This window comes from Daucus carota, chromosome 4, assembly GCF_001625215.2.
Source record: "Daucus carota subsp. sativus chromosome 4, DH1 v3.0, whole genome shotgun sequence".
NCBI classification, from domain to species: domain Eukaryota; kingdom Viridiplantae; phylum Streptophyta; class Magnoliopsida; order Apiales; family Apiaceae; genus Daucus; species Daucus carota.
Window position 1 is genome coordinate 38623223 of NC_030384.2, and position 12506 is coordinate 38635728.

The window sequence follows — 12506 nt, forward strand, 5'->3', positions numbered from 1 at the left end:
AGAACTACTTTTTTAGTTTGGAATATATTAGAAGCAAGTTTCAGAATCTGATTTTGTTTCAGATTATTTATGGAATATAGCAGCTTTGAAAGTTTTTTTTAGATTATTTAAATATGGGAAAGAGTAGCACACAAGTCTCTCTGCACCTATAAATACCCCTATAGGTTGTAGGGTTTTGGATATCTAAACACAACCTACTCTCCCTGAATACCACAATTCTACCTCTATCTGGTGATAGTTCTCTTGCTCAATTTCTAACTCGGTGGTGTCGTTCTTCTACAATGATAAGTGAAGGCTGTTTATACGGTATTAGAAAAAAAATAAAAGTTGTTGCAAGCAAAGGTAGTTATAGACCGTTATGTGCGAGTCGACAAATCCAAACACGAGAGAAAAATATAGTCTTGACATGATATTAATGGATGATATCAATAAATTAACTATTAGTGATGTATGTTTGTTGGTTATTCTTTTATTATATTTGTTTTGTTCATCGAACATGTTTGTTGTTGTTAATTTTTATTTAATTTACTTTGTACACAGGAAAATATTATTCATGCATTATCTGTTTGCTCCGTTCAAGCAACTTTTAAGTGAAGACTGTTTATACAGTATTAAAAAATAAAGGTTGTTACAAGTAAGGGTAATTATAGACCGCTATCTCACGGATTTAAGTTAGATGTTTTTGTGCACAATCAATCCAAAAAATTGGAAGATGGTGATAATGTAAGAACATGATTTCTTTTCAAAAATAAAAACATAAATAAAATTAAGATTCGTCGTGCTTTAAATTGTTAATTACGTGTAGAAATTTATTTTCATTTTTTCACCATGAATTATAGTCCAATTTTGCAATTTTATATATTAGTAATGGTATTACATCAAGATTTTTATAATATAAAATTTTTTTTATCCTACAAATATTAATTTTAAGTCATTAATATAGTACAGTGTTTGAATCAATAGAGAACTTTTTCTTCTGTATGAATCGATATTATTCCATTTCAATTCCTTCCCGATACCTCCCAAGGAAAATCTCGAATTGGATCCCAAATTGACGGGTTAGTGTGAGCTTATCCATGCGGTTATGCACTAGGAATCCATTTTTTGAAAGATCCTGGTTTTCGTGCTTTGGTGGGTCTCCGAGATCCTTTAGATGACCTATGTTGTGTTATGTTGTGTTGAAGGGATATCTATAGAATCCGATCGATTGCGTGAAGCCCGCTCTAGCAATGCAACCGGAGAAAGTATACTGAAAACACAATTCTTTTCTATTATATTAGTATTTTTTAATATTATATTATATAAGATTAGATTAGTTAGTTAGTGATAAAGATTTCCTTTATTTGATAATGCAATAAGAGCAACTTCAATGGGGGTGCCAAAAGGAGTGCCAAAGTGCCATGTGGCATGACATGGCATGGCACTCTTGTTGGCTCTCTATTGGAGAGGAAGGGGTGCCAAGTAAAGTTGCCAACTTTTGGCACCCTCCTAAAATGGAAAGAAGTGTGTATATCACCCTAAAGCATATAGTTCCTTATCTTTTTATACTTATATTTGTTTTATTTAATTTTTCAAATTAAGTTATAAAATGATCAATATATGGTGAATAAATAATTAAGTTATAAATAATATATATATATATATATATATATATATAGAGAAAAGTTATTTGGGATCCCATGTTTGATTGGAGTCCTGGAGTCCTAATCTGGGCCTTCCATCCAAACTGCATCCAACGGCTGTCATTAAATTAGTTAATTTTCATTAAAAATAAAGTTAAACAATCTTTCTTGTATATCACGCGCGTCCCCAGGTCTGTACGTGATCAAGGCAGTTACAACTAAATCATTTTTCTAGGAGTACAGTTGTCGGTTTTGTCCTGCATGCTATTTATCATTTTTTAATCATCTTTTCTCAGTAATGCTCTGAAATGAAACTGAAGTCATATCTAATCCAAAAAGTCCTGCATTCTCAACTGACGGCAATGGTGAAGCAGTGAGATTTGCCGCTGAAGATGTAATGTCAGTAGATATTGCAACTATTTCTCAAGTGGTACCACGATGATGGTCCATCTTAAATCCTTTTAGACGTCTTCTATTCTTTCAAATGCTACTCAGACGTGGGTTTATCGAAAATGAGATTAATACACAAGCCCCTCAGCTTTATAATCAGTGTACAGACAAATTAGTGTTTATAACATCCACATCTCAAAAAAAAAAAGTAGTAGAATTAAGAAAATTATTATAAAATACTATACAAGAACAAAAGGATTAAGTAGAATTAAGTAAAGACTTATCACTCTCAGCCATTTGTCGTATAATTGATTACCTTGTATAATATTCATGTGCATGTAGTCAAAATCACTGGATAAACCTGGAAATCTGAATAACACCCTAAACTTGAGTTAACTAGGCCATGCATCGTGTCAAAGGACTTAACTTGATTATAGTTCAAAAGTAACTTTGCATAAACACCTTTAATGCTAGTACTAATCTACTATAAGTCTATAACCCAGTAAGAAATAATTCGTTCAATATCAGTTAATTATAAAAATTATCAACCACGAGCCCTACTACGAGACCATGTCATTTGTTCAGGGAGTCTAAAAACGCCCTCTAGAATGCCAGAAAGCAAATTTAAAACAAAAATTAAAAAATTGTATCCAACAACAAGGACAAGAGATTTTATTAGTCAATAAATAAAGATCAATCACTTCTGAGTCATATATGACATATAATTGATTGTCTTTCACAATCTTGAATTACTGAAGTGAAGTGAATTTACATATCACTCTTACAAAAGAACATGATTAAAATATCGAAGCACATAATGTAGAAGTAAAGTGCTGGAAGAGAAATTCTTACAGGTGCAAGATTAAACCTAAATGGGCATCCTAACAAAACAAACCCTATAGACACAGCTATATTAATTCTACTAGGCCAAGTACAAACAATACTAGCTCTGAGAAATAGTTGCAATATCTACTGACATTACATGATCTGATCTTAGCCCTTATGCCATCACCCTCAACCAGTTGCGCAGCTTTCTTCCCAGAGCTGCCAAAATTCTCTTGAGGCGTCACAAATTCGTCCTCCCCCTCAACAGACCTGGTCTCCATAGCACTACCAGCGTCCTTCTTTCCCATAGGACTTGCCAAATTACGCCTTGTTGTCGACACGGCTCTTGGAGTACTCACTATAACTTGTGCACGTTGCTTTTTCCTAACTACCTTCCCTTCCTCACAAGTATCCACGTCCTCTTCCAAATTTATAAACGTTGGGTTCTTCTTTGGCTAATTGTACAACTCCGGGCTTTCTATCAGCCTAATACTTCTCCTTCTTCCTACAAAAACAATTTCTTAAATTCATTACGCAACATCAAAGGGAACAAAATTCATAAAGTTTAATTCCCCATCAACTAGTTAAGTCTGAAGCTATGTCATGCAACAAAACAGAGTGTTCTGCAAGCCAACACATATAGCAGAACTTTAAGGCCTCTAGCAAATAATAAGACAAACAGACAACTCATATACGCCCAACCAGATCAAAAATGTATAACACACATTATAGTCTACGTGTTCTGCACAAACCGTACTTTATTCACCCTCTACACTTATAGCAGTACAAAAAATAAAAAAAAATTATCGCACCATGTACCCACAAATACTACACACATTCTGCAACACTTCATGAAGTAATTAAGGCAGAAGGTTTGTCATGCATTACATCAGACTGCTTTGCAACTAGAAACATAAAGCACAACTTTAAGGTCTCCAGCACAATTATGTTCACCACTGTGCAGTACACATAATGTCCTCCTCTCAAATTCGAACACCATATACAGGTAGTGTAGGACAAAAAACAAAACAATAATGTTACACAGTTTACCCACACACATTAAACACACTCTATTATGCAGAACAATAGGTAATGCAGAACATAATAGGAAAACAACCATCTCATTGAAGAAGTAAAAAAATTAGCAAATTCAGCCCATAGCAGTACAAATTACCTTATATTTCCGACCTACATAAAAGGGGAAAACCAACTTCCCGTTGTAAAAACCCATCCCAAACAGCGGAAAACAAAATAATTAGACACTAATTTCATATATACGACACAACACAGCAGAGGATAGATACAACATCCACTGGCACTAGAGGATAGATACAACATCCACGGGCACTGTAGGACATGCATTACAGTAGAAGTACAAAAATCCCTCAAGTAGACAATAATTTTAATAGAGTCCAATTAGATCAATTAGGCGGTTACGTACCTGAACTCATCGTCGGTCGATTGTGGGTCTCTCTCCGATGAACCTTTTCGCCCTTAAGTCTACACAAATTCAAAAATCAGCAGAACGGGTTGTTGCGAATCCTAAAATGCTTCTAACCGCTATTTTAGTGGAGTGGTATGCGGGATCAAACTCGAGTAGAATGTGGGATTAGTCTCCGAGCGCTCAAGACGGGTATGATGCAGTACACATTCACGCGCTCAACAAAAAAATGTGCGGTTTTTAGTTTTTTAAAAATTAATGAAAAAGTGTTTCTCAGCTTTTAATCTCCACCGCAGGATGTAATATGATCCAATGGCTATGCTTAGGGACTCCAAATACTCTATTTTACTAGTACCCCATAGAACCCACCTCTCTTATATATATATATATATATATATATATATATATATATATATATATATATATATATATATATATATATATATATATATATATGAATGTGATGTACACAAGCGGATTTAGTGGAGCATATTTGGTCAAAATTTAAAGATCATATTTGACTCTAGTATTTATTGAATTTTAAAATTAATTATATTAGCATAAATTAATTAAATGTATTTTGTTTGGTTTATATAAAAAAGACTATATTGTACAATTATGTGGCAACTTTGGTTGCCAATCATTGGAGCAAATTTTTGTGTAAGAGTTGCTAAAAGTACAAATAAAAAGAGAGAAGATAAAATAAGTAGTACTTTTAATGATGTGTCATTTTAACCAACTTTAGTTAGCATCCCATTGGAGATGCTCTAAAACGGACTGCCCTTTTTCTGGTCCAAATAAAAGAAAGCTAAGAAAAGTCACCGGCCGCGTCAGACGGATAAGCCTGTTAAATATATCAAGTAAATCCCATGAAGCAAATGCAGAAAGCATGGAAAAAATGAAGTTGCTTATGGTGGTGGTAGCAGTAGTCATATTGTTGACGACAGTTGAAGGTGCAGGGAAGAAGAAGAATTGCAGTGTGAGTCGGTGCAGCGATGGAGGCCCGGGAATTCACTTTCCGTTCTGGCTCAAACAAAATAACAGCGCTCCTCATCCTGCAGATGATTGTGCCTACTTGCCTGAATTTCAACTTCTTTGCGGTGGCGATCCTCGCAGAAGAGGAGAATATCAATCACGCAAGGACTTAACCTTAGTGGAGTATCAACACACAGTGAACACATCAATTCAGGGACTCCATCTCTCTTTTAAGTACAAGGCAGTTGTTAGTGTCATCAATTATAGACTCCGAGTTTTAGTTATGGATACCCCATTTCTTGTAGATGTAATACCAAGTTCAGTAGTATTAGCTAATTCCTCATCTACTTCCTACCATCTTCCTTTCAGTACATATACTTATGATGATTCATATATTTGTTACCGAACTTACGCTTGTATATATGCTAGATATGCTAGAGATTATCAGCTTTTCGACAAAGACCCCTTTGGATGTAATTATGGTTATAGCAGCTACACCTATTACACTTTTTTCAATTGTTCCTCTTCATCACCACTCATCAAGAATTATGAATATCCTACAATCATCGTCAATTCCCTCAGCACCAAAGATTTCAAGGTTTATGCTTATTCTTCAGCTTCTCCTACAATCGATGTGTTGGACAATATACGATCTTGCACTAAGATGTACGATATTTCAACTAAGCTCGACCAATCTTCACAGTTCTGTGCCTCCCCATTTTACGCACGGGAATCATTGAGTTGGTCCAAGAATGTAGGTGGTAGAAAATGTGAAGCTGCGCGAGAGAGTTGTAATTATGTTAAGAGTAATAGTGACACAGATTTTCCATACTTCCAACCATCCACCGGAGATTCAGGTACTAGTCTAATTCTTTGTGTTTTCATTGATTCTTAATGAAGTAAATGTACAATTTCTCAAATATCTTTTTTTTTTCTCCCAGAAACTTGATGAATTTTCATATTGCTTGGTGTCTTGACGTTTACTTGATCAATCATATCTGTTATTCAAAAACGTTAGTGACTCACAATTCAAACTTGCACATTTTGCAGGTCGTGCAATTGCCAAACTACTTGTAGCTGGTGAGTGTTGACCGTTTAAGTATAATAATTAATCAGAGTTGCAATTTTTGGTATTTTAAGAATTTTACAGTTAATTTCTCATTTTATGCACAATCTTTTTTTAAGTGGTTTGGGTTTCTTAGAGTTTGATGTGTTTCTGGTTTTATCTAATCTTTTCTCGAATGTGTTTGCAGTTTTATTGCCATGCATCTTCTTGGTTGTACTTGGCCTTATCGTCTGGTATCACTTTATCCGATTAAATAAACAAAAGGAGGAGGATGAGTTGAAGATTAAAATGTTTATGGAGAACTATAAAGCGCTCAAGCCAACAAGATACTCCTATCGTGACATCAAAAGGATCACAAATATGTTCAGGCATAAATTAGGCCAAGGAGGTTATGGATCCGTATTCAAGGGACACATTTCAACTGATATTCCAGTCGCTGTGAAGGTTCTTCATATTGATTCCAAAGCAAATGGTGACGACTTCGTCAACGAGGTTGGTACTATAGGTAAAATTCACCATGTCAATGTGGTTCGACTGCTCGGGTATTGTGCTGATGGATGTAATCGAGCTCTAGTTTATGAGTTTCAACCTAATCATTCACTAGAAAAGTTCGTTTACAGAAGAGAGAAACCACAGAATTTCATAGGTTGGAAGAAAATGCAAAAAATTGCTCGAGGTATAGCCAAGGGGATGGAGTATCTTCACTATGGATGCGCACAACAGATCCTCCACTTTGATATTAAACCGAACAACATTTTATTGGACAAGAATTTCAATCCCAAAATCGCGGATTTTGGATTGGCTAAGTTGTGTAACAAAGGACAGAGCATGGTGTCCATGACTGCGGCTCGGGGGACTATTGGCTACATTGCACCAGAAGTGTTTTCAAGGAATTTCGGAAAAGTTTCATCCAAATCAGATGTTTACAGTTTTGGAATGTTGTTACTTGAAATGGTTGGAGGAAAAACCAATGATATGACCACAGAACAGAACGCCAGTGATGTATACTTTCCCGAATGGATTTTTCATAGGCTTGAGAAAAATGAAGAGTTGGTGATCCAAATGGAAAATGAAGATGACAGTAAGATAGCAAGGAAGTTAACGATTGTCGGACTTTGGTGCATTGGGTGGCATCCGATAGATCGGCCATCGATGAAGGTTGTGATTCAGATGTTAGACGCTGATGAATGTCCTGCCATGCCACCAAATCCTTTTAGCACCCCTGCTTCAGGAAATGCCACACATGCAAAATCATTGTTTGGTGAAAGGCTCCATGTCATTTCTGAAGCAGAGTGACACATTAAATTGCCTATGAGCCTGTGACTAATAAACCAAAAGAGGAGTGCAATTGGCAGGGACTTTCGCCATTACTGTTATGACTTCAATTCTGTAATGTAATTTTTGAATATATGTGTGTAGTTTGTGTAAATCAAAATAAAGAGCAAATCATGTATAATTCATATTATTTTATATATATAGGCAGTATATATATATAATTTTCAAGCATTAGAATTACATTTGAATGGTCTACTGTTTTCAATGCTTAGCGGTGTGAAATGCTATAATCCTTTTTAGAAAGGTAAGTTTTACCAAGGATCTCGTAATTTAAAATTTAAAACATGAAATCTTGGCTCCCAGTTGGAAAAAGAAATTGGATTAAGGCGTTGTGAGAGATTGACATATCATAAATTGGTCATTATTGTAATTAAAATATTTTGAGTGTTATATTAAAATTTTATGTTTTTCCAATTATTTTCATGGATTCATATCAGTGATGAAGACATAATAATTAAGTTTAATTACAATAACTTGAAACTAATTTTTCTATATCTAAACACAGTTTAAAATAACAAAACTTGTCCTTTATACAGAGGCAGGGCTAAATGGCTACGGAGTATATGTAACAATCAACCATGCCAGACAGTGTAACAATCACCTGGCCCAAGGATTAAATTACCTAGTAGCCCACCAAAGAATAACGAGGCAGCAGGTCCAGCTAATTGATGGTCCATAGAAGTTGATGGTCAATGATAAAAATATTTCAATACCAGACAAAACAATTTCATTGCAATGGTCAATGTTCTTAAACTTGTTTTTTAGGCAAGTGCACTAATAAATTAAATATCAACTCCATCAAATAATAATATTCCACAGTTCAATTCAATTCCAAAATATTTTTTATGTTGATTCCCCGCCCAAGAGAGAGACCTCAGTCTTAATAACCAAAAATTGTTCCATATTTATTTCTCAAATCTAGTCGGTAATATATAATTGGTTTCACCCAAATAATTATGATATTATTAATTTTAATGAAACTCTTTATATATGTAAAATCATTTATTTAAACTTTGTTATCTATCCCCTCATTTGGGAAAAAATTGGGGACATATTTGAATTTGCAGCATTACTCAATTATAATGCATGTAATTTGGATCTTTGCTTGGCCATCAGCATTTTCCTTCGTAAAAACAGTTAAATATAAATACTTTTGACAATTTCTTGGCAGACCACAAGTTTATTAAAGATTGTAAATGATGGAGGAATTTTCATTTCCAGATATGTTTCAGCTACAAGTCAAGAACTCCTACCAGTATGCTGTTTCATTTATTTCATCTGATGAAGGGATTTAAATAGTTCCTTTTTATTGCAAGACAGCAAGAGCAATAAGACTAGACAAACAAAGACCAAAGTGAATTTGAAACTCTCCCTATATTCTTCTGTCATTTTACACTATGATCATATACAGCAAATATTCATGTAACATATCCATTAGGATCTGGAATTTGTCTTTCCTTTTTCGGGTAACTTACTCATATGTTTCCCATGCAGATTAATATACAGATATATGTAATATGAAGAAATGATACAGCAGAACACATGAAAAGAAAAGGCATTTAAATTATTATGTACCACTTCTGGCATTCACCTTGGGCAACAAACCATCCAGACTGTACCACTTTGCAAGTATAGAGTAACATTTTCTTTCACCACAGAGATCCATGCATGGATTGATGAAGGGTAAATCAAAAAGCAGTAGTAGCTACTCTTCTGTTCTTTCAGTTCAAAAAAGAGACTTGTAGAGTCAACACAAGAAGAAGGATTGACTACACCTGATCTGCTAGGGGCAGGCCAGAGAAAGGAATGAGAAATGGTCAGTTTTACATGAATCAGTTATGAGTTGTGCGTTTGTTTGCTGCATTAGGGTTTGCCCAAAAGCATAGACAAAAGGAGTCCTCAATATTTGAACCTTTAAGCTGCAAATGGTAGATTCTTTTGTATGCATTGCATTCTTGGGATATGGTTTTCATGTGTTCAGCTTTTATAACACAGAGCAGATCAGAAACAAAAAGCTTTAGGAGGTCAAACCATAACTGTGCAACTCAAATATATCAGGTAGCTTGTTTTGGGCTTCTTTCCATTACCATGTCCAATCTCCAAGCTCATGTACGGGTCTAATCTACGAGTCAAATACTAAATCCAAGAATTAATGTTAAATGGAAATAAAGAGGTTGGGTTTGTTCATTGTTGATAACTCGAACAGAGGGTACAAATTTTTCGAGATGCAATTTGTGCAGGGTTTAAATTGAATACGATAAAAATTGTCTAAAAAAGCCATCCGTCTCATTTGTGGTACAATTGAAAGTCTTATCTGCAGATGGCTGGATAAGATTGTGACGAAAATGGCATCCCTGACCCCTGGCCTCACGTCCTGTGTAAATGTCTAGTCATTTTTAGTGCTTTTCCCATTAACTGTCCAGCATCGCTGCGGCTTGAGGTTGGTTGCATTTTGTATTCATTTCTGAAACAATTGCGGTATCCTTTTTTACATTTTTTTTAAAGAGGTACTCCTCCATCCCTCTCACACGAGTATACACAGATATACACAGATAAGGAACGGGAACGTGACACATGTTATAATTCTCTGACAATGTATATTTCTGTAACTTATTTTTAAAATTTTTTTCATAAAAAAAATTAAGATAAGTTCCGGAACTATATTGTATTAGAGCATTGAAATTTTTATCAAGTAGTCAAAAAAATGAGAATTAAATAAGATAAATTGTATATAATGAATGTTTGTAAAGTTATAAACTTTAAACTGGGAAATAAAAGAGCTTCTTGAAATGATTTTTGATTAATGATTAAGTGAAATGATATTACTAATAATGTGAGTAAATAATATATATTTAATTTATAATGACTTAAATGAGTCTTAAATAAGATGGGTAGATAAAATAAGATATTTTGTTACAATTGATTGACAGTTTGATATAAAATCTTATTTTAAAATAGAAGGATATTGAATAGAGTTTGCAATGTTTTATTTTCGCGGACGCCATAAAAATTGACTTTTCCCATCTTAAATTGGATTTATTTCCTTAAAATTGAACGTGAATTATTGTTAAGTAATGTTGGGTTTATCAACTTTTATCCTAATCTATTTGTGATATATAAATAATTGATTTTAATTAGTTTGTTTATGAATTACTATATATTGTCAATTAAGATTTGAAAAATATATTACAGAGTAGTTTTTGTTAACCCACTATTTTTATTATTATTATTTTAAAATTTTTCTGGTGTGTGTCCTAATTACTTTTCAAGCAGATGAAAGATTTTTAATTGATAGAAATTTATATACATGATAGCTCATCGTTAAAAATTGGGAACAACAGCAAAACTACCACCTAATCAAAAAATAATTATTATTAACTTTTTCCCGCAAGTCTAGTAAGAATTAAGAAATTCAATTACTCTCTCCGTCCCTTTTATATATCCATTTTTAAACTAAACTTTGTTTCTATTTACATGTCTATTTACATTTTCAAAACAAAATTAATGATAGTTTTTCAAATTTATCTCAAAAAATTTTATTTTCAAAACTTTGATTTGTATAAAATTTGATTGAATTCACGTTTTCAAGACATTAATTAGGATCATTCTACCATTTTCAAGATACTTCATCCATCCCATAATAAAAATCTCTTTTGAAAATATTACGTATATCAAGAAAACTAATTGGATAATATATTCTCACATGTACCCTTAACAAATACTACCTCCATCCCAAATTAGATGGCCCCGTTGACTTTGGGCACGTAACTTTAGGTGCATTGACCGTCTACTTCCGAAATTTATTTTTTAATTTTTTTTTGTAAATAAAAATTTCATATTTAAATATTTATTTGCAAAAATAAAATTTTAAAAATAAGTCATGTAGCTATGCGGTCAATGAACCTTAAATTGTGTGCCCAAAGTCAACGGAGCCATCTAATTTGGGATGGAGGGAGTATATGAATGTAGACTCTTATTCAAATCTCATTAATTGTTACAACTTTCAAGAAAGGTAACTTTGGAATAATGTCAACATATTTGTGTTGGATATTAAAAATGGACAAGTATTATGAATTTTTTTTTCCAAAAGAGACTTGTATTGCGGGACGGAAGTAGTATTAGGTAAAAAAATTATTGAATAAATTATTCTTTTGCAGTTTTTTTTAATTTTAAAAATAAACATATAAAAAACACGGAGGAGTATTTTACTGGACTAGTTAACCTAAAATAACCGGCATAGGAATAGTATTACAAAATATATTAAAGTTACACGCAAACTGAAATGTTGAGCTTATCCAAGTTAGAAATGATTTTGCTTCTCTCATTGCTCAAGAGATACGAGATACATGCTACATGCAGGAGCGCCCGGGGATCACTATTGTCACGCTGATCGGCGATTACTGATTAGTGGAAGAGTGGAGCCCAATCGCCTTGAAAAGTGTTACGGGTGGCTAATTATTGCCATTCTGGGAAACGAATGTGCTATGATTATTGTACAACGGAATACGAAATTATCCTACCATTTCTGTGTACAAGATTTGTCTCCGTCTCCGAGGAGTTCAGGCGATCATATGATTCATTCAAAATATAAACGTGTAGTTATAGTGGTAATAAATGTTCTTTATAAATCATAAATTAATTAGTACTTATATTTTACCCAAAAATATAACATGTCGAGCTGAAATTGTCATCGAATAATATAAATAATTTACAATAACATTGCATGTATAGCATGTACTAAAGAGTAAAGAAGGTTCGTTTATATTTGAATGGTTTCTCATCAATAAAAACGTTAAAAATGGTGATAGATAATGAAGAAAAAAGAAGAATGAAAATCGAGGCGACGAGACAG

The 12506-nt window shown here is 33.5% G+C and overlaps 1 protein-coding gene across 1 annotated transcript; it reads left to right on the forward strand.

Annotated features, from left to right (window-relative positions):
- Window positions 1–5030: 5030 nt before the first annotated feature.
- LOC108218539 (rust resistance kinase Lr10) lies at window positions 5031–7834 on the forward strand. Its single transcript, XM_017391523.2, has 3 exons — window positions 5031–6110; window positions 6304–6333; window positions 6507–7834. Exons 1-3 carry the CDS (start codon window positions 5168–5170, stop codon window positions 7613–7615), a joined length of 2082 nt encoding a protein of 693 aa, XP_017247012.1. The 5' UTR covers window positions 5031–5167; the 3' UTR covers window positions 7616–7834.
- Window positions 7835–12506: the final 4672 nt, after the last annotated feature.

Coding starts and splice junctions, on each gene's coding strand:
- LOC108218539 (XM_017391523.2), top strand. CDS start 5,168: ATGGAAAAAATGAAGTTGCTTATGGTGGTGGTAGCAGTAGTCATATTG. Junction 6,111..6,303: donor ACCATCCACCGGAGATTCAG/GTACTAGTCTAA, acceptor CACATTTTGCAG/GTCGTGCAATTGCCAAACTA. Junction 6,334..6,506: donor TGCCAAACTACTTGTAGCTG/GTGAGTGTTGAC, acceptor ATGTGTTTGCAG/TTTTATTGCCATGCATCTTC.